This window comes from Dama dama, chromosome 21 (assembly GCF_033118175.1).
Source record: "Dama dama isolate Ldn47 chromosome 21, ASM3311817v1, whole genome shotgun sequence".
Classification (NCBI taxonomy): Eukaryota; Metazoa; Chordata; class Mammalia; order Artiodactyla; family Cervidae; genus Dama; species Dama dama.
In genome coordinates, this window is record NC_083701.1 from 63,665,005 (window position 1) to 63,690,668 (window position 25,664).

The 25,664-nt window shown below is 38.2% G+C and overlaps 1 protein-coding gene across 1 annotated transcript in view; it reads left to right on the plus strand.

Annotated features, from left to right (window-relative positions):
• The window catches only part of STK3 (serine/threonine kinase 3), a 293,448-nt gene that overhangs the window by 149,648 nt on the left and 118,136 nt on the right, over positions 1-25,664 (plus strand). Inside the window, exon 7 of the mRNA XM_061123688.1 lies at positions 16,186-16,323. Coding sequence (XP_060979671.1) covers positions 16,186-16,323 — 138 coding nt within the window. The remainder of the gene's footprint in view (positions 1-16,185; positions 16,324-25,664) is intronic.

The window sequence follows — 25,664 nt, forward strand, 5'->3', positions numbered from 1 at the left end:
TTTCTCATGTGATTGGTTAACATCTTAATTCACTAAGTAATGGCAGAGCTTTCACATTTTGACATACAGTACCCCCCAAAAATGACATTTGTCAGTATCACTACTAGTCTCATCAGAACAGTTTTTAATTTTAAGTATTGGTAAGTTATTGAGTTAATAGTAACAGAAATTTTTGAAAATTTGAATTTTCACTTGAAAGCTTGAATTTTATCATGGGTACGAGAAAGTATCTGTATTTTCCTTGAAGAGATAGGCTCACTTGGCTTATTTTTGAGGAAATGTTTGCCACGTACCTGAATCTGAATTATCAAGAGTTTGCCTATCAGGTCTTTTTTTTCCCTTCAAATAAGAACAATGTTCCCCCCAAAAGTGATGGTTTGGCTTGCACTGTAATCACATGTGTGCTTTTTCATCGAGACAACCATTTTACTTTGATAGCAGCGTACGTAGTATATGCTTCCTTCTCATTTAATCACAACAATATTAAAAAGATATTTGTTCAGATATTAAGATTCTTAAAAATGAAGGTTTTTTCTTTTTCATCAAGGACATTCTTAAAGTGGGTTTTTTGTTTTAAAGAAAACCATGGCTGCATAGTGAAGAATACAGTGATTACTAGGAGAGTTTGGTTCCACTGTCTTGATTGGTGCTAGGGGTCCAGCAGTTTTACCCATCATTGTTTTTTTTACCTTTAGTGCAAATGTCAATAGAGAGAAAAAGGAGAATAATGTTTTTATAGTGTTTTTATGAAGATAGGTTAGACCTGATGGGCCCTAGGACTTCATGAAGGGGGAACCACACTTTGAGAACCACAACTGTGGAAAAAAAATGTAGAGAAACATTATTCTTCCCCTTCGCTTAAGAAGAACTTCTTATATAAACTTACGTATCAGTTTCACGATACTTTGCCATGTTTGAATACCACCTGTAATTTGGTTTTCTGTTTGAACCCCTGTGGGGTGGAATGCAATTCAGATCTGGTGCTAACCACCTGGAGTTGGCGTAGACCCCACAAGTTAAAGGTCACAGTTTCCAACACAACTGCTGGTTCTTCAGAGACCAACTGTGCTTCAGGGGTCTTCCGGTCACTGGTACCAACTGGCTATAAATTCGTCAATTCCTTTCACCTCCACAGGTTCAATAATTTGTTAGAATGACTCACAGAACTGAAGAAAGCACTATAGTTTTGATTACAGTGTTACTACAAAAGATACAAATCAGGAATACCAGCCTAATGGTTCACATGGATTAGGTTGGTGCAAACGTAACTGCAGTTTCAGTCCATGAATTTTAAATCGTGATAACTCGGCTCAAACACAACTTAACTAATCAAAATAGGAACCATTACAGTTAACACATTTTTGCCAACAAGAAATAAGTTTGTTTATTCTTGTAGCATAAAAATCTGTGCCTCAGAATTTGATGAACTCTTGGAAAGCTTTTTCTGCCTCCTGCTGGTTGTGGACGCATTTTCCCTGCAAAAAGTTGTCAGAGATGCTTGAAGAAGGGGTAGTCGGTTGGCAAGAGGTTGGGTGAGGCAGATGAGGCAAAACTTTGTAGCCTAACTCGTTCAGCTTTTGAAACATTGGTTGTGTGATGTGCAGACTGGCATTGTGGAGAAGAATTGGACCCTTTCTGTTGACCAATTCTGGTTGCATAGGTTGTAGTGTACAGTGCATCTCATCAATTTACTGAGCATACTTTTCAGATGGAATGGTATCTCTTGGATTCAGAAAACTGTCGTGGATCACGCCAGCAGCAGACCACCAGACAGTGACCATGACCTTTTTCGGGTCTGGGTCTGGCTTTGGGAAGTGCTTTGGCACTTCTTGGTCCAGACGCTTGAGCTGGTTGTCACCGGTTGTCATATAAAATCCACTTTTTGTTGCACGGCACAATCCACTCGAGAAATTGTTCATTGAAGATGACACTTCTAAACGATGATTTTTTTTGATTTGCTGTCAACTTGTGAGGCACCCACTTATCGAGCTTTTTCATCTTTCCAATTTGCTTCACATGTCAAACGACAGTAGAATGGTCGACGTTGAGTTCTTTGGCAACTTCTCCTGTAGTTGTAAGAGGATCAGCTTAGATACTTGCTCCCCGTTGGTTGTGGTCGATTTCCGATGGCTGGCCACTACCCTCTTCATCTTCAAGGCTCTCATCTCCTTTGCAAAACTTCCTGAACCACCACTGCACTATATGTTCGTTAGCAGTTCCTGAGCCAAATGCATTGTTGATGTTGTGAGTTGTCCCCGCTGCTTAACGACCTATTTTGAACTCAAATGAGAAAATTGCTCGAATTTGCTTTTTGTCTAACATCATTTTCCATAGTTTAAAATAAATATAAAATAAACAGCAAATAATAAGTCATTAGTGAAAAAACATAAAGTGAGAAATGTGGGTTAAAATGATGTATAGCATAACTACATTTATTAAGAATGTATTCCGATAGCGAATGGCAAATTTTAGCAATGCAAAACTGCAATTACTTTTGCACCAACCTAAGAGTAATTTAAATAAAATTAAAAATTCAGTTTCTTTGTTACACTAGCTTCATTTCCAGTACAAGCGTGCCTTGGAGATATTGCCGTTTCAGTTCCAGGCCACCCCAATGAAGCAAATATTTCAGTAACGTGAATCATGTGAATTTCTTTGGTTCTCCAGTGCATATAAAAGTTATGTTTACACTATCCTGTATTCCGTTAAGTGTGCAATAGCACTGTGTTTAAAAAAGAGAAACCAATATATGTACCTTAATTTTAAAATATTGCTTTGAAAAATGCTCATTTTCTTGTACATCTTCAGCAAGTCCTAGTATAAAATCAGAGACCATTGGTCAGAGAGCACCATAACAAATATCATTACACGATGCAAAAATAGGAAACATTGTAAGAATTGCCAGGCTGTGACACAGAGATGTGACGTGAGAAGACACTGTTGGACACATGATGCCGACAGACTTGCTTGACGCAGGACTGCCATGGACCTTCAGTTTGTAGAACACACAATATATGCATAACGCAGTAAGGCAAAACACAATAGAACAAGGCGTGCCTGTCCTCGATAGAGTAGATTCAGGTTGTATATTTTGGGGAAGGATTTCGTGGGTGGTGGTGTGTTTTTCATGTTGTGTCATATCAGAAATCACATACTGTGAGTTTATCTCTCAGTTAAGTCTGATCACTTAGTTAAGGTAACAATGAACAGATCTCTCTATTGTAAAGTACATCTTCTCCTTTGTAATTATTGAGTGGTCTGGAAGGGAACTTTTGTAATTTGTAAGGATCCTTTCTCCAGTAATCGTTCCCTTGTGGTAGTATCCTCTGGTGGTCCTTGCCCAAATTGATCATTGCAGTACTTTGAGGGTGACAAATGTTGATCTTCCAAGTCATTCAGTCATTGTGTGTTTATTAGCTGGTGTTTTTCTATAAAAAACAGCTTTTCTTAAACTCTTTTTTAAAAATACCAATTTATTTCATCTCCAGAGACAAAAAAATTATGCAGGATAGGAAAAAAGATCATCATTTTCTACCTGGCTCAGCTACTATATATGGTATTTACATAGTTACACTGCTATAGACATTGAGTATCAGTTTAAAGAAAATAATAACTAGTTTGGAAGAGGAAAGGTACTTGTGGAACAGGCAGGAAGAAGAAAGCTACATGTTCATCTGTAGTTGAGGGTCAGAAGATTATGCCTCAAACTGAAAAATTGAGAAGTACCATTGTAAGCATGTTATTTATATAACTGAGGTAAATACCTGAAGAATCAGGTAAAATAGCGAGGTGTTTACCCTGGAGAAAAAAGGATTAGTGTGGAACTGCTGTTTTCCATAACAAACTTCGACAAATTCTTGAAAACTGTGTGCCTTCTAACTTGAAATAATTTTTTTAAATGTAAAAGTGAAATAAAAAAATAAAAATATTACTACAGGCTAATTGATTTTCATCTTATCCAGTATGTTAGCTCAGTCAGTAAAGAATCTGCCTGCAATGCAGGAGACCGGGGTTCCATTCCTGGGTCAGGAAGATCCCCTAGAGAAGGAAATGACAACCCACTGCAGGATTCTTGCATGGAGAATCCCACGGACAGAGGAGCCTGACGGGCTGCAGTCCACGGGGTCACAAAGAGTCAGACACGACTGACAAACTAAACCACCACCATAATTATAGCCACTAATATTACTATCTGGATGCTCAGTTTTTCTAAGTTCAGCTAGTCCTGCACCTTTTGGCACGATTTCATTAATCTTTGAGTGCTTCCTTACTGAAATAAGGCCCAACAATGTTTCTTCAAGGAGCCCTGATTTCTTTCAGTGGGAATGGCATTTTTGAAACTAAAATTTGGATGCCAGGTGTGCTCATTGCTGCAGATGTCCTCTATCTTTAAATGTATCTGGTCCTTCCACTTTCTTAGCCTTACCCGGCCCCGCCCTCCTCCATGGTGGGAGTTGATTGCTTCTCATTGATTCCTCAGATCTTTTGAGTTAAGACTCGTCCATTTACTTTTCTGTTTTCAGAATTTTATTGCTATGCCATATTTGCTGTTGTCCTTCTCTCTGGAGTTTAAGCATTTAAAAAAATTCCTACTGTCCTTTAGTAGCATTTTTGGAATGGCGTTGAGTGAGTCAGTATATTCAAGTCACCATATTTAACTGGAGTCTTTTATATCGACACTCTTAGTATAGATTTGGAATTTATTCTGCATAAATAACTAGGTCTAATGCTGCTGGGGGTACAAAACTTGATAGGCCTGTTTATGCCTTCAAGTAGTTTCCATGTTACTCAGAGCATTTAAAATGAGTTTAAAACTAACTGGAGTCCACGTTAAAATAGGCAGAGTGCCGAAGCTGAGGTGTATGGTGTGATGGTACGTTGCCTTATGTTTTGTGTTCTAGCACAGTGGTTCTCAGCGTTGGCTGTATGTTAGGATTACTTGGGAGACAAAAAATAACTGTGCCTGGTTCTCAGATCAGATTTAGATTAAATGTGAATCTACTATGAGCAAAGCTAAGTTCTACAAGTTTTGAACTTCTTTGGTAGACTTGATTAACTTGTGTTTTTTATTTTTATTTTTTTTCCTTTAAGGGCCAAGAAGATACTTCAGGTTCATCTTGTAATTTTTCCTGCCCCACACCAGGAATAAGTTGGTTTCCTCCCTCGACCCCTCAGTATTTCAGACCTCACACCTTTGAACAAACCTGCAGCTCTCTTCTCTGTGCCTCATTAACTCTCTCATTCATTCTTTAGGACCCAGCCTCTCATATTTTCCCTTAAACGTCAATTTGAGCTAACTCATTTTGTAATGCTCATTGTTCCCATCTATTTTAGCACTTACACTGTTTTGTTGAAGTGATCTGGTATGCATTTTCCTACTCCAGTAGAGTCTAAGCTTCTTGAATAATTTCTAGTATTATAGGTTTGGGTACATTTTATGTGCTTAAAAAAGGGTAATTGAGCTGATCACACACAGGAATTCCAATTCTGGAGTCTGAGAGAGAGTAGAATTATGAAGTTCCTTAAGTTTTGGCTCTTAGTCACTTTTGATTTCTTCTATAGCCATATTTTATGGATATTTTTGAATTATATTAAAGGGATATTATATTTCAACCTTGAAAGATGATTAAGACTTAACTGGAAGCATTCAAAGGTATGGGAATTTAAATTGTGCATCTGTGAGAGGTGCTTGTAGAAGCAGACTGAAATGGGTGATAACTTAAGCAGTGTTTTTAAGTGATGTCTTGTTCAATTATAAATATATAGTGGCCTTTATAATAAAAAGTTTTAAAGGAATCTTATACAGTCTTGTACAATGCAGAACTTCCCAGGTGGCGCAGTGGTAAAGAATTCTCCTTTCAGTGCAGGAGACACAAGAGATACAGATTCAATCCCTGAGTCAAGAAGATCCCCTGGAGTAGAAAATGGCAACCCACTTTCATATTCTTCCCTGGAAAATTCCATGGACAGAGGAGCCTATCAGGCTCCAGTCCTTGAGGTTGCAAATAGTCAGACACAACTGAATGAGCACTCACAGCACATGCAGTCTTGTAGACAGTGAATTGATATTTTGAATCTTCGAGATTTTATACCAAATCATTCTGTACTGTTGTTTGTTTTCTCATTGTTATCTTTCTTTTTTATTATATCTTCCCATTTTCTTTTTTCTTTATCCTTATGATTTATTACAGGATATTAAATATGGTCTCTGTGATACACAGTAAGACCTTGTTGTTTATCTGGTCTGTATATACTTGCTTGCATATGCTAACACCCGTCTTCCACTCAGTCCATCTCTCCTACCCCCGTAACCACAGGTCTCTTCTCTGTGTCTGTGAGTCTATTTCTGTTTCATAGATAAGTTCACTTGTATCATATTTTAGATTCCACATATTTGTGAGATCAGATGTATTTGCCTTTCTCTTTCTGATTTACTCCACTTAGTATAATAGTCTCTAGGTCCATCCATGTGCTGCACATGGCATTATTTCATTTTTTATGGTTGATTAGTATTCCGTTGTGTGTGTGTGCACATGTGTGTGTATACACACATGATGTATATATCACATCTTCTTTATTCATTCATCTGTCAATGTACATTTAGGTTGTGTCCATGTCTTGGTTATTATAAATTCACTTTTCTTTCAATAGAACATTTCTTTGTGGCTTTGTAATTTATACACTTGTCATTTTTATGGCAATATGTTGCTCCATTTTGTTGATATATGGTATTTTACTTGGCCATGTCTTAATTGTTTGGTATTTTTTATTTACATTTTACCACAATTACAGAAAGTGAACTATAATTATTTTTATACAGATAGCGTTGCATTTTCTTTTTGAGAGACCAAATATGTGTTACAGAGCCTTTACCTTGTAATAGAATTATCTGTGGCAGAAATTTAATAGAAACATGGAAATATGTGAAGTAGATAAGGAATAAGATAGATCTGATTTCTAGTTTTGACAGCCACTTTACTAACTGTGTGATCTTGAATAAGCTAATTAACTGAGCCTCAGCAGTAAAATTGGATTCATAGGAGCTAACATTATTGTGCATTTATAATGGCAGGTGCTATTCTAAGTATTTTATATATATTAACCCATTAAAACTTCAGAACAGCTCCATGAGGTAGCTCTGTTATTGTTCTGTCATTATTACTATTGTTCCCAATTTTAAAGTATGGAAACAGGCGTAGAGAAGTAAAAGAGGCCAGTCAGATGGCTGCTTATGACGGAGGTGTGATGGTGACCCAGGGCCATCTAGAGCCGGATCAGACCTCTAGAGCTGGTTCTCTTATTCACCCTGGACTGCCAGGGCATCAGCTCCATCCATCCCCTTAATCTGAGTCCTAGGCAGACAGACTGGCCTTCATGAGCAGATTAATGATTACTAAAGTTGCTGCAACTGGAGCCGATTATGAGGTCATGCAATGCTCTCACCTTGGGCTTACTGTAGAAACTGCACCCTGAGAGCAGGGATCACTCTAGATCTTCATCCTCTCTTCAGACCTCTGTCTCTTTAAAGTTGCTTTTAAGAGAGTGGTGAGAAAAACTTTGAGTTGTATTTTTATATTAATATCTGGTAGGCCTTTTGTTATCCTTCACTCTCCTCTTCCACCTGCATGTTCTTTTTAACCAACAGTTGAGTATTTGCCTAGCAGGATTTAACTCTTAACCTAGATTGCTAGGTAGAGTGCCAGAGTCTTACAGACCCAAAAAGGAATCTGAAAAATATCCAGCTGCCTCACCTATATGAAGATACTGGGGCCACACAGCCAGAGGATGATTTAGAATTCAAGCCTATGTTTCTGACCTGAGTCCAGCATTGGCTTCATTCCACTGTATTGTTTACTCCCTTATTTGTAATAATCTTTTAAAAATATTATTACTACGTATTCTTTTTAGGAATTATATACTTGAACTTAACTTGCTATCTCTGTATTATGTTCACTGTCAGAAGACAGCTATATGTGTTTTTAGTTCTTCACAGTTTAATGAAGTGCTTTCTCATCCTTTATCTCATTTGCTTGTTATGAAGACAACCTTTTGCTCAGGTACCTGAGGTTCTTGAATAGTGGCACAGGTTCCTTTGTGATCCAGCATGTCCTTTGCTTCTGTACATTCACAAGTCCTAGCTACCTTAGCTTCAGACACAGTAGACTCACTCTACTGAGATTACAGTTCAGGCATTGTTGTTTCTCAACTCCAGCTTTTTTCACATCCTCTGGATGCTCCTGGAGTCTAAGGTGTGAAATTCCAGGCATGAAGATAATTCGTTGTTTTGAGGCACTAATATTTCTTGGCTTCTTAGACTACTTGTGATCAGGGAAGTTCTTTAAAAAACTCAGTCAGAGGTTCACTATGTAGTTAAGCAACATGTTGTGTAGAAACAAACACAAAGATAATCATATCGTTTATTGTACTAACATTCTTCAATCAAAATGGTGTTAGAGATAAGATAAATTTTATGGCTGTAATGTGTGTCCATGTGATTTGGTTGGTGTCAAGGAAGGGAGTGAATTGTTAGGATAAGGCTAGCCACTGAATGCCAAAACTTTCTACAGCAGAGGCCTATTACCTAATCAACTCATACAAAACCTGGCAATTCTTAAGAGGATCCTCTCTGATTCATGATTAGGTTAAATTAGCTGAACAAAGTCAAGTCTGTGAGAAAAATCTGTCAGTTTATTATTATCTAACTTTAAAAATAAAAGGAAATAAAACATATAGTGTTTTCCCTGGAGACTTTTAGAGCCTCTCCATTTTGGTAGATCATATATTAGGACTTATTTGTTTGAACTGTATGCAGTTCAGTGCTTGTTTGAGAATAGAATGTGCACATTTTAGGATCACTTTATGATAGTACTGGGTAAATAAGCTTTAGAGTTAAGCTTTTTATCCTTGGATTTCTAATAGCTACTGCTAAGGTGAGCCTTATATGTTAAGATTATCTGAAGATAAGACTGCAGCTCACTCACTGGCTCAAAGTTCAAAGGAGAGCATTAGCTCAAGGACATAAATCGCTGAGTTGTTATCCATCAATTTGTAACAGAAGGGCAGATGAACAGCATTTATCTAGACAATCTAGTATCATATACCTGCAGTTTGAGGTCAGTCTCTATAGGGGTTTATGTACATACGTGCTTTGAACTGTTTCGCAGAGATGAGAGTTCAAATTTATTTTTATTCTCTAATTTGAAGTAGCAGGTGTATTTGTGTGCCTTTTGCCACAGCTGATATTAACCCCATTTTGCCCTTTCTTAAAGCTGGAATGTGTGCGTGCGTGCCTGCTAAGTCGCTTCAGTTGTTTCCAACTCTTTGCAATTATGTGAACTATAGCCTGCCAGGCTCCTCTGTCCATGGGATTATCCAGGCAAGAATACGGGGGTGCCCTCTTTCAGGGGATCTTCCCGACCCAGGGATTGAACCCACATCTTGTACGGTTCCTGCATTGCAGACGAATTCTTTTTTGTTGTTTCAGCTGTGGAGCTGAGGTTACTTCGGTTACTTACAAAAGAATTTTATTTTCTAGCCCTCCGTTGTTTGCTGTTTTTTTCACATGTGTGGCCCCCCCCCACCCCCCCACCCCCAATTTGATTGCAAGCTCCATGGGGTCAAGATATGTGTCTTATTTTAAAATCTGTAATATCAGGGCTTACAAAGTTAGATACATAATGGGGGCCATCTGATAAAATATAAAACTGAGCCAGGCTCGATGGGGTCCATGTAAAAGGGAAAACATACACCTCATGTAGAAGTGGTCTAATTCCAGCACATTTTACCTTATGGGACTGTGAACTCAGTGTTGCCTGAACAAAATGTATCCGCTGATGCTCTCTGGCCTGTGGCTTATCCGTCTGCTATTTCTCTTAATAAAACATAGGAACGCACAGAAAGTACTTGGTACATAGTTGTCACTTGGTAGATGGTCATTGTGTCATAAAACTGGCTACACTGCTTTTGAAGGACTATCTTAGATGTCACATGTGTAATGTGATGTAAGATGAATAAGAATGTTCTCTTCTATTAAAGGATTTTCTCTTTTTCAAAGAAGATGAGTATAGTAATAAAGAGATTAACTCTTACCCTAGAATAAACAGATTGGGATATTGAATCTTCATTGCCTTGTCCACAGAGAGTCTTTTGCATGACTTTCCAAGTTAGGAACCAATGATAACCAGTGATAACACATTTTAGTAAACCGCCGCATGTTCTGAGGGCTCTCAGAAGAATGGTATAGTAAATTGGCAGAATACCTGAATGCCCTGTAATTAAGGTGTCTGTTTTTTATTTCTTGAAACCTGGAGTAATGTTTTGTTTTTCCTTTTCTCTAGTCCTCCAGACAATGTTGTTAGGAGGTACTCTTGCTTCTTTTTCTAGAGTGTGTGAGTGTTAGTTGCTCAGTCATGTCCAACTCTTTGCGACCCCATGGGTTGTAGCCCACCAGGCTGTTCCGTGCATGGGATTCTCCAGGCAAGAATACTGGAGTGGGTTGCCATTTCCTTCTCCAGGGGATCTTCCTGACCCAGGGATTGAACCCAGGTCTCCTGCATTGCAGGCAGATGCTTTGCCGTCTGAGCTACTAGTGAAGTCAAATGAAATGAAAGTCGCTCAGTCGTGTCCGACTCTTTGCAACCCCATGGACTATACAGTCCAGGGAATTCTCTAGGCCAGAATACTGGAGTGGGTAGCCTTTCCCTTCTTCAGGGGATCTTCCCAACCCAGGGATCAAACCCAGGTCTCCCACATTGCAGGCAGATTCTTTACCAGCTGAGCCACAAGGGAAGCCTGAGCTACTAGGGAAGCCCCAAAATGCAAAGCATAATCTGCGCCTCCTGGGAATCAGCCCTGGGTCACAAGAATGGGAATCTCGCATGATAGCACTATACCACCGGCGTGGCTAAAACTTTTTACTTTATATTGGTGTATAGTTGATTAATAATGTGTTAGTTTCAGCTTTACAGCATAGCGATTCAGTTATTTGTGTGTGTGTGTGCGTGCCTAGTCATGTCTGACTCTTTACAACTCCGTGAACTGTATCCGCTATCTATAGGATTTTCCAGGCAAGAATATAGCAATGAGTTGCAGTTTCCTACTCCAGGGATCTTCCTGACCCAGGGATCAAACCTGCATCTCCTACATTGCAGGAGGATTCTTTATTGCTGTGCCACTGGGGAATCCCATGTACTATACAGTAGGTCCTTGTAAAACCACACTTTTTTTTTCTCAGAATTCCTCCATATTGCTTTCCCCATTATCCTAGATAAACATCAACAAATTTTCAGAATCAAAGGTCACTCCTAAAACTTAAACTGAGGAAAAGTGCAGGATAATGCACTATTTTTACTCATAGAGTCTATAAGCTATTTTTGCCTGAGCTTTTGATGTCATATCCAAGATATTATTGCCAAGACTAACGTCATGAAGCTTTTCCTTCTAGAGATTTTTATAGTTTCAGACATTAAATTTAAGCGTTTTACTGGAACGAGTAGCCTTTCCCTTTAGGCATTATACTGGAGTGGGTAGCCTTTCCCTTCGCTAGGAGATCTTCCCAACCCAGGAGTTGAACCCAGGTCTCCCGCATTGCCAGTGGATTCTTTACCAGCTGAGCCACAAGGGAAGCCCTTGTAGCGTGTATACCTTATTTCTTCCATTTCGTTCCTGTAAATACCATCCCAGTTTAAAACTGTTTATGACTCATCCTGAGACCTCTCTGCTAGCCACATTTAGAATATCTCTAGGTTTGTTTTTTTCTTAATCCTTTTCTTAGGTCACATACAAACCCTGATTAAAAGCAAAAATATAAAGACACACACACGGGAAGGGGTGGGGAACCAACTTCTTTTTAGTTGTGCACTTTGTTGCTGACCAAACTCCATATCCTTCATTCCTCTTCTAATCTTATCATTTCTTAGTCCCTTATAGGATAATCAGCTTGTTCTCTGCTCCTCCCAACAGTCTTATTTCACTTTTCCTTATCCTATTTCTTCTAAGGAGAATGACCTCTCTCCTTAATGCTTTATATGATTTTCTTTATCATTGTACAGTTCTTTAAGTCCTTTACTGTTCTTTCATTACTGGACTGGGTTAGAAGTTTTTTAAGGACAGTGACTGTATTTCCTGCTGCATCTTTTAATTCCATATGAAGTCTAATGCCATGCTTTTGTGTGTTCAGTTCAGTTCAGTCGCTCAGTTGTGTCTGACTCTTTGCAACCCCATGGACTGCAGCACGGCAGGCCTTCCTATCCATCACCAACTCCCAGAGCTCGCTCAGACTCATGTCCATCAAGTTGGTGATGCCATTCAACCATCTCATCCTCTGTCATCCCCTTCTCCTGCCTTCAATCTTCCCAGTATCAGGATCTTTTCCAATGAGGCTTTACATCAGGTGGCCAATATTCAGGACTGATTTCATTTAGGATGGACTGGTTTGATCTCCTTGCTGTCCAAGGGACTTGCAAAAATCTTCTCCAGTACCACAATTTGAAACCATCAATTCTTCAGCTCTGAACCTTCTTTATTGCCCAGCTCTCACATCCATACATGACTACTGGAAAGACCATAGGTTTAGCTATGTGGACCTTTGTTGGCAAAGTGATGTCTCTGCTTTTTAATATTCTGTCTGGGTTTGTCAGAGCTTTCCTTCCAAGGAGCAAGTGTCTTTTAATTCATGGCTGTAGTCACTGTCTGCAGTGATTTTGGAACCCAAGAAAATAGTCTGTCACTGTTGTCACTTTTTCCCCCTTCTGTTTGCCTTGAAGTGATGGGACTGGATATACCACGGTCCTAGTTTATGTTGAGTTTTTAAGCCAGCTTGTTCACTCTCTTCTTTCACCCTCATCAAGAGGTTCTTTAATTCCTCTTCACTTTTCTGCCATTATAGTGGTAACATGTGTGTATCTGAGGTTGCTGATACTTCTCTTGGGAGTCTTGATTCCAGCTTGTGAGTCATCCAGCCCGGCATTTCACATGATGTGCTCTGCATGTAGGTTAAATAAGCAGGGTGATAATGCACAGCCTTGTTGTACTCTTTTTTTTTCCAATTTTGAACCTATCGATTGTTCCATGTCTGATTCTAACTGTTGCTTCTTGACCTGCATACAGGTTTCTCAGCAGACAGGGAAGGTGGTCTGGTAATTCCCATCTCTTTAAGAATTTTCCATAGTTTGTTGTGATCCACACACTCGAAGCTTTTGCTTTTGCATTGACAATGAAGCCCAAGTAGATGTTTTTCTGGAATTCCCTTGATTTCCCTCTGATCTAGTGGATGTTGCAATTTGATCTCTAGCTCCTCTGCATTTTCTAAACCCAGCTTGTACGTCTGGAAGTTCTTCGGTCGCTACTGAAGCCAAGCTTAAAGAATTTTGAGCATTACATTAGAGTGTGTGAAATGAGTACTGAAATGAGTACAACTGTACAGCAGTTTGAACATTCTTTGACGTTACCCTTCTTTGAAATTAGAATGAAAACTGACCTTTTCAGTCCTGTGGCCATGGCTAAGTTTTCTAAATTTGCTGACATATTGAGTGCAGCACTTTAGCAGCATCATCTTTCAGGATCTGATTTAGTTCATACCTGAATGGCCTAGTGGTGTTTCCTACTTTCTTTAAATTAAACATGAATTTTGCAATAAGGAGTTCATGATCTGAGCCACAGTCAGCTCCTGGTCTTGTTTTTGCTGACTTTATAGAGCTTCTCCATCTTTGGCTGCAAAGAATACAATCAGTCTGATTTTGGTATTGACAGTCTGCTGATGTCCATGTGTAGATTCGTCTGTTGTGTTGTTGGAAGAGGGTGTTTGCTATGACCAGTGTGTTCTCTTGGCAAAACTCTGTTAGCCTTTGCCCTGCTGCATTTTGTACTTCAAGGCCAAACTTGCCTGTTACTCTAGGTGTCTCTTCACCTCCTACATTTGTACTACCATCCCTTAGGATGAAAAGGACATCTTTTTTTGGTGTAAGTTCTAGAAAGTCTTGTAGTTCTTTCTAGAGCTGTTAAACTTCAACTTCTTCAGCATTAGTGGTTGGGGCATAGACTTGGATTACTGTGATGTTGAATGGGTTGCCTTAGAGACGAACAGAGATCATTTTGTCGTTTTTGAGATTGCATCCAAGTACTGCATTTTGGACTCTTTTATAGCCCTCAGAAGGGCTACTCCATGTCTTGTAAGGGATTCTTGCCCACAGTAGTAGATATAATGGTCATTGTCCCATTCTGATCCATTTTGATACACCGATTCCTAAGATGTCGATGTTCATTCTTGCTCTTGTTTGACACAGCCAATTTACCTTGATTCAGTGATCTGACATTCCAGGGTCCTATGTAGTATTGTTCTTTGCAGCATTGGGCTTTATTTTCACCACCAGACACATCCACAGCTGAGCATCGTTTCTGTTCTGGCCCAACATCTTCATTCTTTCTGGAGCTATTTCTCTGTTCTTCCCCAGGAGCATATTGGACATCTTCTGATTTGGGGGGCTTTTCTTCTGGTGTCATATATTTTTGCCTTTTCATACTGTTCATGGGATTCTCGAGGCAAGAGCACTGGAGTGGTTTACCATTCCCTCTGTCTGTGGACCACGTTTTGTCAGAACTCTCCACAATGACTCGTCCATCTTGGGTGGCCCTGCACCACCTGGCCCATAGCTTCATTGAGTTACACAAGCCTCTTCATCACAAGGCTGTGATCCGTGAGGGGGACATGAGGAGAGAGGACTAGCAAAAACCAGCAAAGAAATGAGCTAGGGCAGAGACGGACACCTCTCTTCTGGAGAGTCAGAGAATACCAAAGTCTAGAAAGGAGGTATTGTGGATGCTTCACCCCTGAATACATCTTTGAGAGGCCTGTGTATGCTGTGCCTTTAAGAGGTCCATGTATATTGTATACTGTGAATGTCTATATTGATTGCCAAAAAGCCATTTTTTCCCTCTTGTCACCTATAATGTTGATTGTGTCATTATGTATAAACTTACCTCTTAAACTATAGGTAGTTATATATGGTTGAGTTCATTTTACTTTGTAAAATTTTTGTCATTGCTGTGTTTGTCTCTTGTCTTTTTAAAATAACATTATGTGGAAATGAAAGTGATGATATCTAATATTTGTTGTGTGCAGGATACTTTTTTTTTTTAAACTTTATTATGGTTTTCATATCCTTTCAAAGAAAATGTTTTAGTGATGGTATTTTATCAGGAACTATTCTACAGCCCAGGAGAGAAGTTAATTCATTGCATACAGTGATTTTCTGAAAACTTTAGGGATTAATTCTCTTGGTCAAAAAAAGGATAACTGGGTAGCTATAAAGACAAGATGACAGGGAGACTTTTTTCAAGTTTTTGAATTTTTGAGCTCTCTGAATGTATTATCATGAGTGAAAGTGAAGAAATGAAAGCATTAGTTGCTTAGTCATGTTCTGCTCTTTGCAACCCCATGGACTGTAACTCACCAGGCTCCTCTGTCCATGGAATTCTCCAAGCAAGAAGACTGGAGTGGGTAGTCATTCCCTTCTCCAGGGGATCATCCCGACCCAGGAATTGAACCCGGGTCTCCTACATTGCAGGCAGATTCTTTACAGTCTGAGCCGCCATAAGTTATTAATATTAAATCATTAGTGATAATGTGGTATATTACTTTTAAAGCTTTTAATTTGCATTCTTGACTCATATATTTAGAAAGAGAAATTAAAGACTTGCTTCCACCAAGTATTATTTCAAACCACAGCAGTAATTATATTTGTACTTAAATATTCTGAATTGCAGACGCAAATTAGGCTGCTGCTAGCCATTCTAAATAGCAGTACTGAAAAAAATACTGAAATGGGAAACAAGTCTGGCATGCAATAGCAAAATTGAAGTATATATCTGTTTAACCAGAGAATGTCCTCCGTTTGGTAAAAGGGTTAGAAATACAGTCTTCTTTGGAGACTGATTAAAAATAATAGATAAAATAAAGAATGATGTGCTCAATGAGCTACAATACAAATAGAGGAAATTTAATGGGAAATGATTACATTAGTAGCAGATGGCTTTGCTTCCTGAATTGCAATTTGACTGGAAATCCTAGAAGAGTTTAAATTTGTTTTTCAGATTTTTGAGTCTGATTAAAGATAGATAAAGAGATTTGTTTATTTGGTGTGTTATTGTGATTCTTACTGTGTCTTTTGGATTTTTCGTTTGTATCAGGCTATATTTATGATTCCCACAAACCCACCACCAACATTCAGGAAGCCAGAACTTTGGTCTGATGATTTCACCGATTTTGTTAAAAAGTGCCTAGTGAAGAATCCTGAGCAGAGAGCTACTGCAACACAACTTTTACAGGTCAGTGCTTGTGTCTCTAACAGGAGGATATTTTCTTTATATACCTTTTAGCTTTTTCTAACACTGACCAAGATCATTATGAGTTTCATTAACTGATTTATTTATTCATTAACTGAATTGTAAAGATGTAACCTTTTCAGGAAACATGGATTGACGTACAGACAGACACATACACCTTTCTTCTCCTGTATGTTCTGTTTCTCTCATTTAAAAATTTTGTTTTCCAAGATCAATTTTCTGCCCTCCCCTCTCCCACACTAATTTTTGTTGCCAGTTCTTTCCTCCTAAAATTGTGTTAAAACTGAACTTCTGTAGGGTTCTCATTTCAGAAATGAGTTTCTTTTCCATTGTTATTGTTTCTTATGTTTTAATTTCCAGATGTATTATTCCTTGACCCAGCATTTCTTCTTTGACTTTTTGCCCTGTAAGATAGGTAAATATGAAATCCCTGAACTCCCTGAGAAGATCCAGTGTTGTAAATACTGGTTGCAAGATGACCTAAATGAAGAGACTTTGTATCCAGAGTGTCAGGAGCCTTTTTTTTTTTTTTTTTTTGAATCTGTTTTGACATTAAATGCAAGTAGAAATAATTGAATACTTTTAGTAATTATTCATGAGTCTTTACTTTCCCAGCAGAATTGACTTAGACCTGTGTGCTATGATAAGTGTGCATGTTAACAAAACTTGATATTTGGAGAATAGTTCTTTTTATGTGACAAAGAGATTAAAAACATAGCTGTAAAAAGTGATTTTTCCAAGGTAATATTTTTTAAAAAAGGAATTATTGAGAATGTTAGAAACTAGTCCTTTAATATAAGGTTTATTGTTACAAAAATTTAGCTTAATACTCAGTTTCCATGAAAGGCAGTTTAGCAAAATCTGTCTAGAATAAAACACCATGTATCCTTTGACGCAGTAGTTAATCTTCTAGCAATTTACAGAGAAATTTAACCACGTGTGAAATAACATAGGTGTAAAAAATCTTCATAAACCATTATAATGGCAAAAGATTGGAAACAACATAAATACCTGTCAACAAATTGGAAGCAATTTTAGGTCTACTGAGGGGAGTTATTGGCAAATTACATGCACCCACATACACATGTATGTATGTATACAAATGTCAATGCTTAGAGTGGAGTAGCTCTAGAAAAATAAGCAAGAAAATGGCCTCCAGAGAAGGTAACTACATGGCTGAGAAGCAATAGTGGGATGGAAACTTTCTTTTTGCTGAAGACTCTTTTTAAGACTTTTGAGTTTGGTTTTATGTGCCCATATTACCTTTCAAAAGTTAATTAATTGAAACATTATTTTTTAAATATTGTCAGCACTTCAAAGGAATTTTAAGCACATAAATCAAGGACATACTGCTGCTGTTACTGTTTTGAATGTCTAAATTATTTAACCATAAAGAAGACAAGAAAGAAATGGAGAGGGGAAATAACCAAAAAAATGGGACAAATAGTATAAAATCTGATGATGAAAGTAAATCCAAATACATCCAATGACTGGTTTTTGGATAATTTAACCAATATTTCTTTCTGGTCTTTCTTTTATTTATTTATTTTCTTTCTGGTCTTTCTTCCATAATCTTTTCTAATCTCTTTAAAGAAATTCTGTTTTTAACCTAGAGTTTTTAGGGTGGAAAAGCATTTAAGAAGTATTCCAATAAAATTCCCTAATTTTGTATACGAGAGTACTGCAGCACAGAAAAGTTCAATGCCTAACGAAAGACCACACAGTGATCAAGAGATTCTTCTAGGTTTATTCCACTTGTCCCCTAGCCTCACTTGTCACCCTTTCTCCATTCTGCTTTCTGCCCGGGAAGTTGACCTGGATGTGTGAAAGTTGCTCAGTTGTGTCCAACTCTTTGCAACTCCATGGACTATACAGTACATGGAATTCTCTAGGCCAGAATACTAGAGTGGGTAGCCTTTCCCTTCTCCAGGGGATCTTCCCAACCCAGGGATTGAACTCAGGTCTCCTGCATTGCAGGCAGATTCTTTACCAGCTGAGCCACGAGGGAAGCCCTTAAGAATACTGGAGTGGGTAGCCTTTCCCTTCTCCAGTGGGTCTTCCCGACCCAGGGATCAAACCCAGGTCTCCTGCATTGCAGGCAGATTCTTTACCAGCTGAGCCACATGGGAAGCCCAGTTGACCTGTACGGATTATATTAATAAGCTCATTACTCTCTGGCTTCTAGCTGGGTTTGGCTCAAGCATTTTTCTTTATATTGAGGGCAAACAGTGCAGCTGGTTTTGCATAGTGCTTATGAGCCAGTATTTGTTCTCTTGATTTAAAAAAAAAAACTTTTCCTGTTGTGCTGTTGTTGAGTGTGGAGGCCCTCTCTTATAATGTTGGTGTGTCCTCCTCTGGCTTCTTAATTGACCCCTTGCTTGACCTCCCTTTTTTTCCCCTTTATAAATGCTGAAATAGTCGACTTGCAGTTTCATGTTTCATACAGATCATGTTTTTTCAATCCTTGGTACCTTTTCTCACCCCTCACTTGCTAGTTTAAAGACCGCCTTTACCAGCAGGCTCCTTTTTACTCATTGTCTCGTTGTTTCTAAATTCAAATTAGGTACTCCTCCAGAAAGCCTTCCCTTCGTCTTTGTTCAGGCTAATTGTTTCTCTGGGTTTCCATAAGCATCTTGGGCATGTCATTTGCCATATTAGAATGAAATAACTTGTTTCTGTGTCTTTGTCCTGGATTGTAACTAGTTCAAGGTCAAGTGGTACTCCTTTTGGGGAGGGGGTTGTTTTTGTATTCCTGGTATCTTAATACAGGTATCTGTATCCTGGTATCTTTAATACACATGTAGTGCTTAATACATGTGTATTAAATTCAACATATGTTTATTTAAGATAGCAAACTTCTGATTTTAAAAGCTTTTAGACAGAATTACTATCTGTTGTATCATTTGAGTCTCTAATATTAGACTCCAAGTTTTATTTTACTGAATGTCTGAAAGCCATCCTGTTCTGTCTCTTAAGGGAGGTTTGCATATGTTTTATATGTTATAAGTTAAATTATGTTTTAACTTTAAGAATATAGTCTTATTACCAAGTTTAAGTGGACATTTACCTATAACCTACATGTGTAGATTTTACCATATTGATTTCTAGACTTTGATAAACAGGTTTTAAAAATGAATTTGTGCTGAATTTTTTATAGTGTTTATTTTCCAACACTAGATAATTGTATAAGTTTAAAAGAGCAGGCAAAGACTGAAAGGATCCTTTGAGATTAAGTTGAACTCTTGGTAGTTTTTAAAAGAAGAGGATATTGAATCCCCAGGGACAGTTAAAGTTCAGCCTGGTGGCACTAGAATTCCTAGTCTGGAACTGTTCCCTGTACTTCTGGTGGGTGGCCTAGAACCTGAAAGGCAATTCTTGCCCTAGTCTGGCCTTCAGGAAGAGTGAGATCTGTCATTATTCAAATTAGCCCATGGGCTTGGCTGGAATAAGTGGTGTCGTGGGTCACTTTGTGAACTCTCATGGCATATGATTTGGTTTTCATTTTACTAGTTTAAGTGAGGAATAGAAACTTTATCTACCTTGGTGTCCCTCCCATTTATAATATAATTATCTTTAATACTTCCTCTTCATTACATTGAGGCCCATATCAGAGTGTTATATTTATTTTAACCTTTAAACAATTGAGAAAACCAGGATAAGGGACAACTGTTTAACCTGTTTTTGTTCTCTCCAGTGTTCTTCCTCCTAATGTTCCAGAAATTCCTTCTTTTGTTCCTTTCTTTCTGTTGAGAAGATTTCCCTTAGCCATTTGTTTAGGGTAGGCCTTTGTTAACAAATTCGCTTAATTTTCCTTCACCTGAGAATGTCTTGTTTCTTCTTTGTTCCTGACGGCTGTTTTCACTGGCTGTAGAATCCTTCCTTGGTTGACAGTTCTTTCAATATTTGGAAAATGCTGTGCCACTTTCTTGCGATATCCATGGTTTCTTATGAGAAATCTACAAATCTACAGTCACCTGAATTGTTTTACCCCGTGGTCTTTTCAAGATTTTTTCTTTGTCTTTATTTTCAGAGGTTTAATTATGATGTATGTTGGTATGAATTTCTTTGGGTCTATACTGTTTAGAATATGTTCAGCTTCTTGACTCTGTGGGTTTATATCTCTTGCCAGTGTGGGGAAGTTTCCAACTATTATTTTATCTGTCAGTTTTCAGCCCTACCCTCTATTCTCTTTCTAGGACTCCATTAACACAAGTGTTAGATTTTTTTGTTTCAGTCCCACAGATTCCTGAGATTCTGTTCATTTTTATGCCAGATTAGTTTCTCTCATTCATAGTGTGTAATTTCTATGAATGAAATTACATAGAAATTAATTTTATTGATTAATTCTGATTCACTGAGTCCTCTCTGTCCTCATTCTGCTGTAGAGCCAGTCCATCCATCAGATTTTATTTTTATATATTTTAGTTTTGTATTTTTCATTTGTTTCTCTTTTGTATCTTCTAATTCTTTGCTGAGACTTTCTAATGTGTCACGTGTTTACAGGCATGTTTGTAATTGCTCACTGAAGGATTTTTATGACTGCTCTAAAATCCCTGCTAGATAATTCTGTTATCCATGTCATCTCGATGTTGGTATCTGTTGAATGTATTTTCTCAGTTAAGTTGATAGTTTCTTGCTGCTTCTTATGATGAGTGATTTTCATTTGAAACCTGGGCATTTTGAGTATTATGTTTTGAGACGCTGGATCTTACTTAAATTCTCTGTAATAAGTGGTGTCCTTTGATAGTGCTTCAGTGAGGTAGAGGGGCACCATCATTTCTATCAGGTAGCATTAGAAGTCCAGGCCCCCCTACGTGGTCTCTTTTGACTTGTAGGGTGGGGAGGGGGTGCTCCTTATTACCACCGGCCAGGGTTGAGGACTCAAATTCCCTCAGCGGCCTCTGCAGGCGCTGCAGGGCCTCAGTATAGCTGGGCAGTGATGGAAGTTCTTATTCTCCCCTCGGCCGCCTCCGATCCCCTCTAGCAGGGAGGGAGGTGGGGTTTCCTTATTACGGCCTGATAGTGCTGGAAGTCCAGGCTGTCACGAGATCTCCACCAGTCTCCCCACTGGGGGAGGGAAGCACCTCTTATACTGCTGGGTGTGAATGAACACCCCAGCTTAACGTTTGGTCTTCTCTGATGCCACTGCAGGGAAAGGTTTGGACAGCCTCCAGAGGGTGGAAGTCTAGGTTCCCCACCCAGCCTTCGCCACATGGGGTGGGGCCACTGTTCGCTCTGCAGGGTTTGGGTGGAGCAGAATGGTTATTGTTTAAAAGAGAGGGCTGCGTGCTGGCTAACTGTCCCTTTCCTGATCCTTTGACTCCAGAGAGAGCAGGCTTTTGTAGGGGCTGTTTTAGTCTGTGTCGTTGGTGTTTCTGGGTTCCTGGCTTCGTCAGTAACCAGTCTGGGATAAATGAAGTAAAAGGGAAGCCCGTGGAACTCACAGCTGAGCCCTTGCTTTAGTCGCGCAGCCCCGAGCTGGCTTGCCACCTGCTCTCCACCTTCCAGTGTCTTCCTGGGCTTGTTTGTGCGTGATGTCCAGGGTTTTCACTGTGCTTTGACGGAGCGGTATGAGGAAAGGACGACTGCCCAATCTGTCTAGAAGCAGAAGTCTCTTCTGCAGTTCACTCCGTGGAAGAAATTACTAATTTAAATTCTTGCAGTTTAGAAATTGATAACTCAGAACATAAACAAAGTTTAACAGTTCAGATTTTAGAAGAATACATATTTAAGCAGCTTTACTTCTTAAAATACATGACCAAGAATGTGATAGGCTGATTTTGGGTAGTCTCTCTCTCTAGTTCGAGTGGTGTAAGAATTCTTGTCCTCTTTTAGTTTATGTTTTACTTTAGATACTTGATTATTTTTTGCCACGCCACACAGTTTGCAGGGATCTTAGTTCCCAGACTAAGCCTGGGTCGCTGAAGTGAAAGCAGGGAGTCCTAAGGGCTGGACTAGGGTAGAAACCCTGGATACATTTAGAAATAGGGAAACTGTGTTACCTTTTAGAACTTGGTCTGTTTATCTTTTTCTTATTGATACTCTTTTTAAACTCTTTTAAGTAACTACCCTCTTGTCTGACATAAATGTTAAATTTTTTGTTGATTTATGGTTTTTTCTGTTTGTTTCATGGCACTGGGTTGAACATATAAATATTCTCCTGTATTACCAGTTCTTTTATATTTCCATTTTTTGACTTTTCTTAATCCATCTCCAGTTTATTTTGATACTTCTGTGGTGAAGGTCTAACTTAATTCAAAACCTTCCTCTCAACCCCCAAAATAAGGAAGCAGCAAGTATTTTTTTTGTCACTGATTGGAATTGCTATTTTCATAATATGCCAGCTTATTTTGTACATTATAGTCTATTTCCAGGCATTATATTCTGTTTTGTTGTTCTTTCCATTCTTATGCTGGTACCACATGCTTTTCTAGCCATTTAACAAAAAGATATTACTTCTGTTTATTGATTTTTCTGTTAACTCAGTCTGATTATATTATTCAGATTGCTTTAATCTTTAATTTTTAGTGTTCCATTTCTCAGTGACTAAAAAAGAAATACTAATGTCTCCTCTCCTTATTTACTTAGATCTTCTTAAGTCTCTGTTTTTGTTATATATCATAATGCTATACTAATATATCAAATTTATAACTATAATATCTTTCTTTGTACTATGTCCCTTATTAATATCGTATGACTCTTCCTTCAGTTACCATTTTTTGTCTTCATTTCTGCTTTTTTTGGATCATGTTATTCTTGACATTGTTTATGTTTGATGTTCCATTGCCTGTCCTTGACTTTTAACCCCCAAGTTCTTTTTAGTATCCCCTGATAGAAACGTAATTTGGATTTATTTTGTTAAGTATATCTCATATAGAAGCATGTAGTTTAATTTATCTTACGAACTAAATATCTTTGAGTACTTAACTAAAATACTGCTATCGTGGAAATTCAGCTCATTTATTTATAGTGGTTTGTACTAATAACGTTTCAGTCTCAGGTGTCACGTTTCAGTTTTGCCACCTTGTTTCCTCTGGTTTTTGTTGTTGTTCTGTTCTTTTCTATGTTGCTTTGCATTTTAAAATTTTACTACCAGCTGCTTGTAAAAAGCTTTCAAATATTCTTCAAAAATCTGCCAATTGTCTGATAAAACTTTTCTTGTGATGATCAGTTCAGTTCAGTCGCTCAGTCGTGTCTGACTCTTTGCAACCCCATGAACCGCAGCACGCCAGCCCTCCCTGTCCATCACCAACTCCCAGAGTCCACCCAAACTCATATGTCCATTGAGTCGGTGATGCAGTCCATCAAGAATGCTCAAATATTGTGGGCTTGTTCTTAAAGTACCCTTTAAACTTTATTAGCCAGTTCCTCTTTGTTGGTCAGAATCATGCCTGTAGTGATTATGTAGGGAAAAAATGAGTACCAACGAAGTAAGACATGCTGAGATTTTGAGATAAGGAATGTTAAGCTGTGTAGACTAATGGTAGCATAACACTGCGTAGTCAGTTCACAGTGAACTGCATGAAAGTAAGTTTGCAATAGACTGGATGGTGTACTTTGGCATTTCTTAAAGATAAACCTGTTGCTTGGAATTTGGCTCATAATTTTTCCTGAAAAGATAAAGTATAAATACAATTTGGTATTTTTTTGCCTCTGTAAAGAGATACAGTTCTACTGGTTCTCAGCTTTTGCTGTGTTAGTCTTCCTTCACCTCTATTAATACGTAGGCTCTAAATCCTTCTTAAGAGTTTTTCCATCAGATTCAGTATTTCCTCTTGATTGTGGCAGCTATTTTTTTTAACCCAGGTTCTTAATAATTTATACCTGTTTGACAGTTTGTCCCCATCTTACTTCATTCCTAAACTCTATTGCAAGATTGTGGTATCACATTCTTTTCCTTACACTATTCTCTTGTCTATGTAATTAAAGGGGCTGTCAGGCAAAATTCCTGTGTCTCATTCTGAATATTTATCCTTCTTGTCCCACTGTTACCTGTGTCTAAACTCTTAGGACACCATTTCTGTAGGCTGGGTTTCTGTTTTGGCTCAACAGCTCTCCCTACGGTGTTTTCACGTCCGTCTCCTATCTTTGTGTGTGTGTTCGTATCATTCATACTTTTCCTTCTCCCTGAAACAGTCTGTTTCTTCTCCGGGAGACACCTGATATTACTTTACCTATTCTTTTACTTTTAATTTGCTTAATCATATAGACTGTGCTAGATCATCATGAATGTCACGCTGTAATTTTTTTTATGCGTTTATCTTTTATTCCTTATTCTGGATAATAAGTTCTTTAAGGGCAAAGAGCGTATCTTCAGTTATTACTAATTTTTGCAGGCTCTTTACCAGTGTTACTCAGAAATTCTGATAGTGGGACTGGGATTTCTTCCTTCTTGCTCTCCCCTCCTTTAGGACACTGTCTTTGTCTGTTTCCCAGCATGGCAGAAAGAAAAGAAATCACAGAAGAGTTCCCACTCTCTGTTCTGAGGCCCAGATCAAAGGGGTAGAACGCAACACAGACACTGGTATTTCATTCAGTACCAATGAAATGCCTGTATTGCATTGGTGAGAACTTAGTCCATAATCACAACCAACTGAAAGGGAGTCTGAGAGATGTAGGATGTAGCTGGGCAGCCATAGGTCCAGTCCCAACTCTGTTTTGGTGGGTGGCTAGGAGTCTCCACCACAGGTATGTTGATAGAACTTAATTTATCTGGTAATCAGTCTATAACCACTATAAAATAATTTATTAGTTCTTTGTCATCTATCCTAGAACTTCTGTATTCAGGTAAAATTCTTACTCATAGTTTTCCCATAGTTTTCTTCACCATTTTAAAGCCTCCTACAAATGTCAGTAAATTTCTTCTTTAGCACTAAAATTGTTTTACCTTTAAAAATATTTTTGTGTTGTATTAATCTTAATTAAAATAACTCAGATGACCTTCATCTGACTCTTATCTGCTGACATATAATTAAGAAAATGACATTTTGAAGCTGTATTGCTGATTCAAAATACAGTTATCTATTCCAAATTAAACTTAACCTTTCCGTCTGTATTCTCTCATGTTCCCCCCTCTGAATTACAAAGTCTTCAAACACTCAGGTATTTCCTGGTGGTTCTATTTCTGTTTATCAAAATTGTAGCAAACTCAGATGTTTTAGCTGGATCAGGATGATACAAAAAAGAAGTGAAAAGATACTTTATATATAGTATAGAAATTAAGCAGTACTTATTTTCTGAAAAATATTTTTCTCATTACTATTTTTTACTTTTCCCTTGGAAATGATTACATTATTAAATATAAATAGAAAATATGTAAAAGA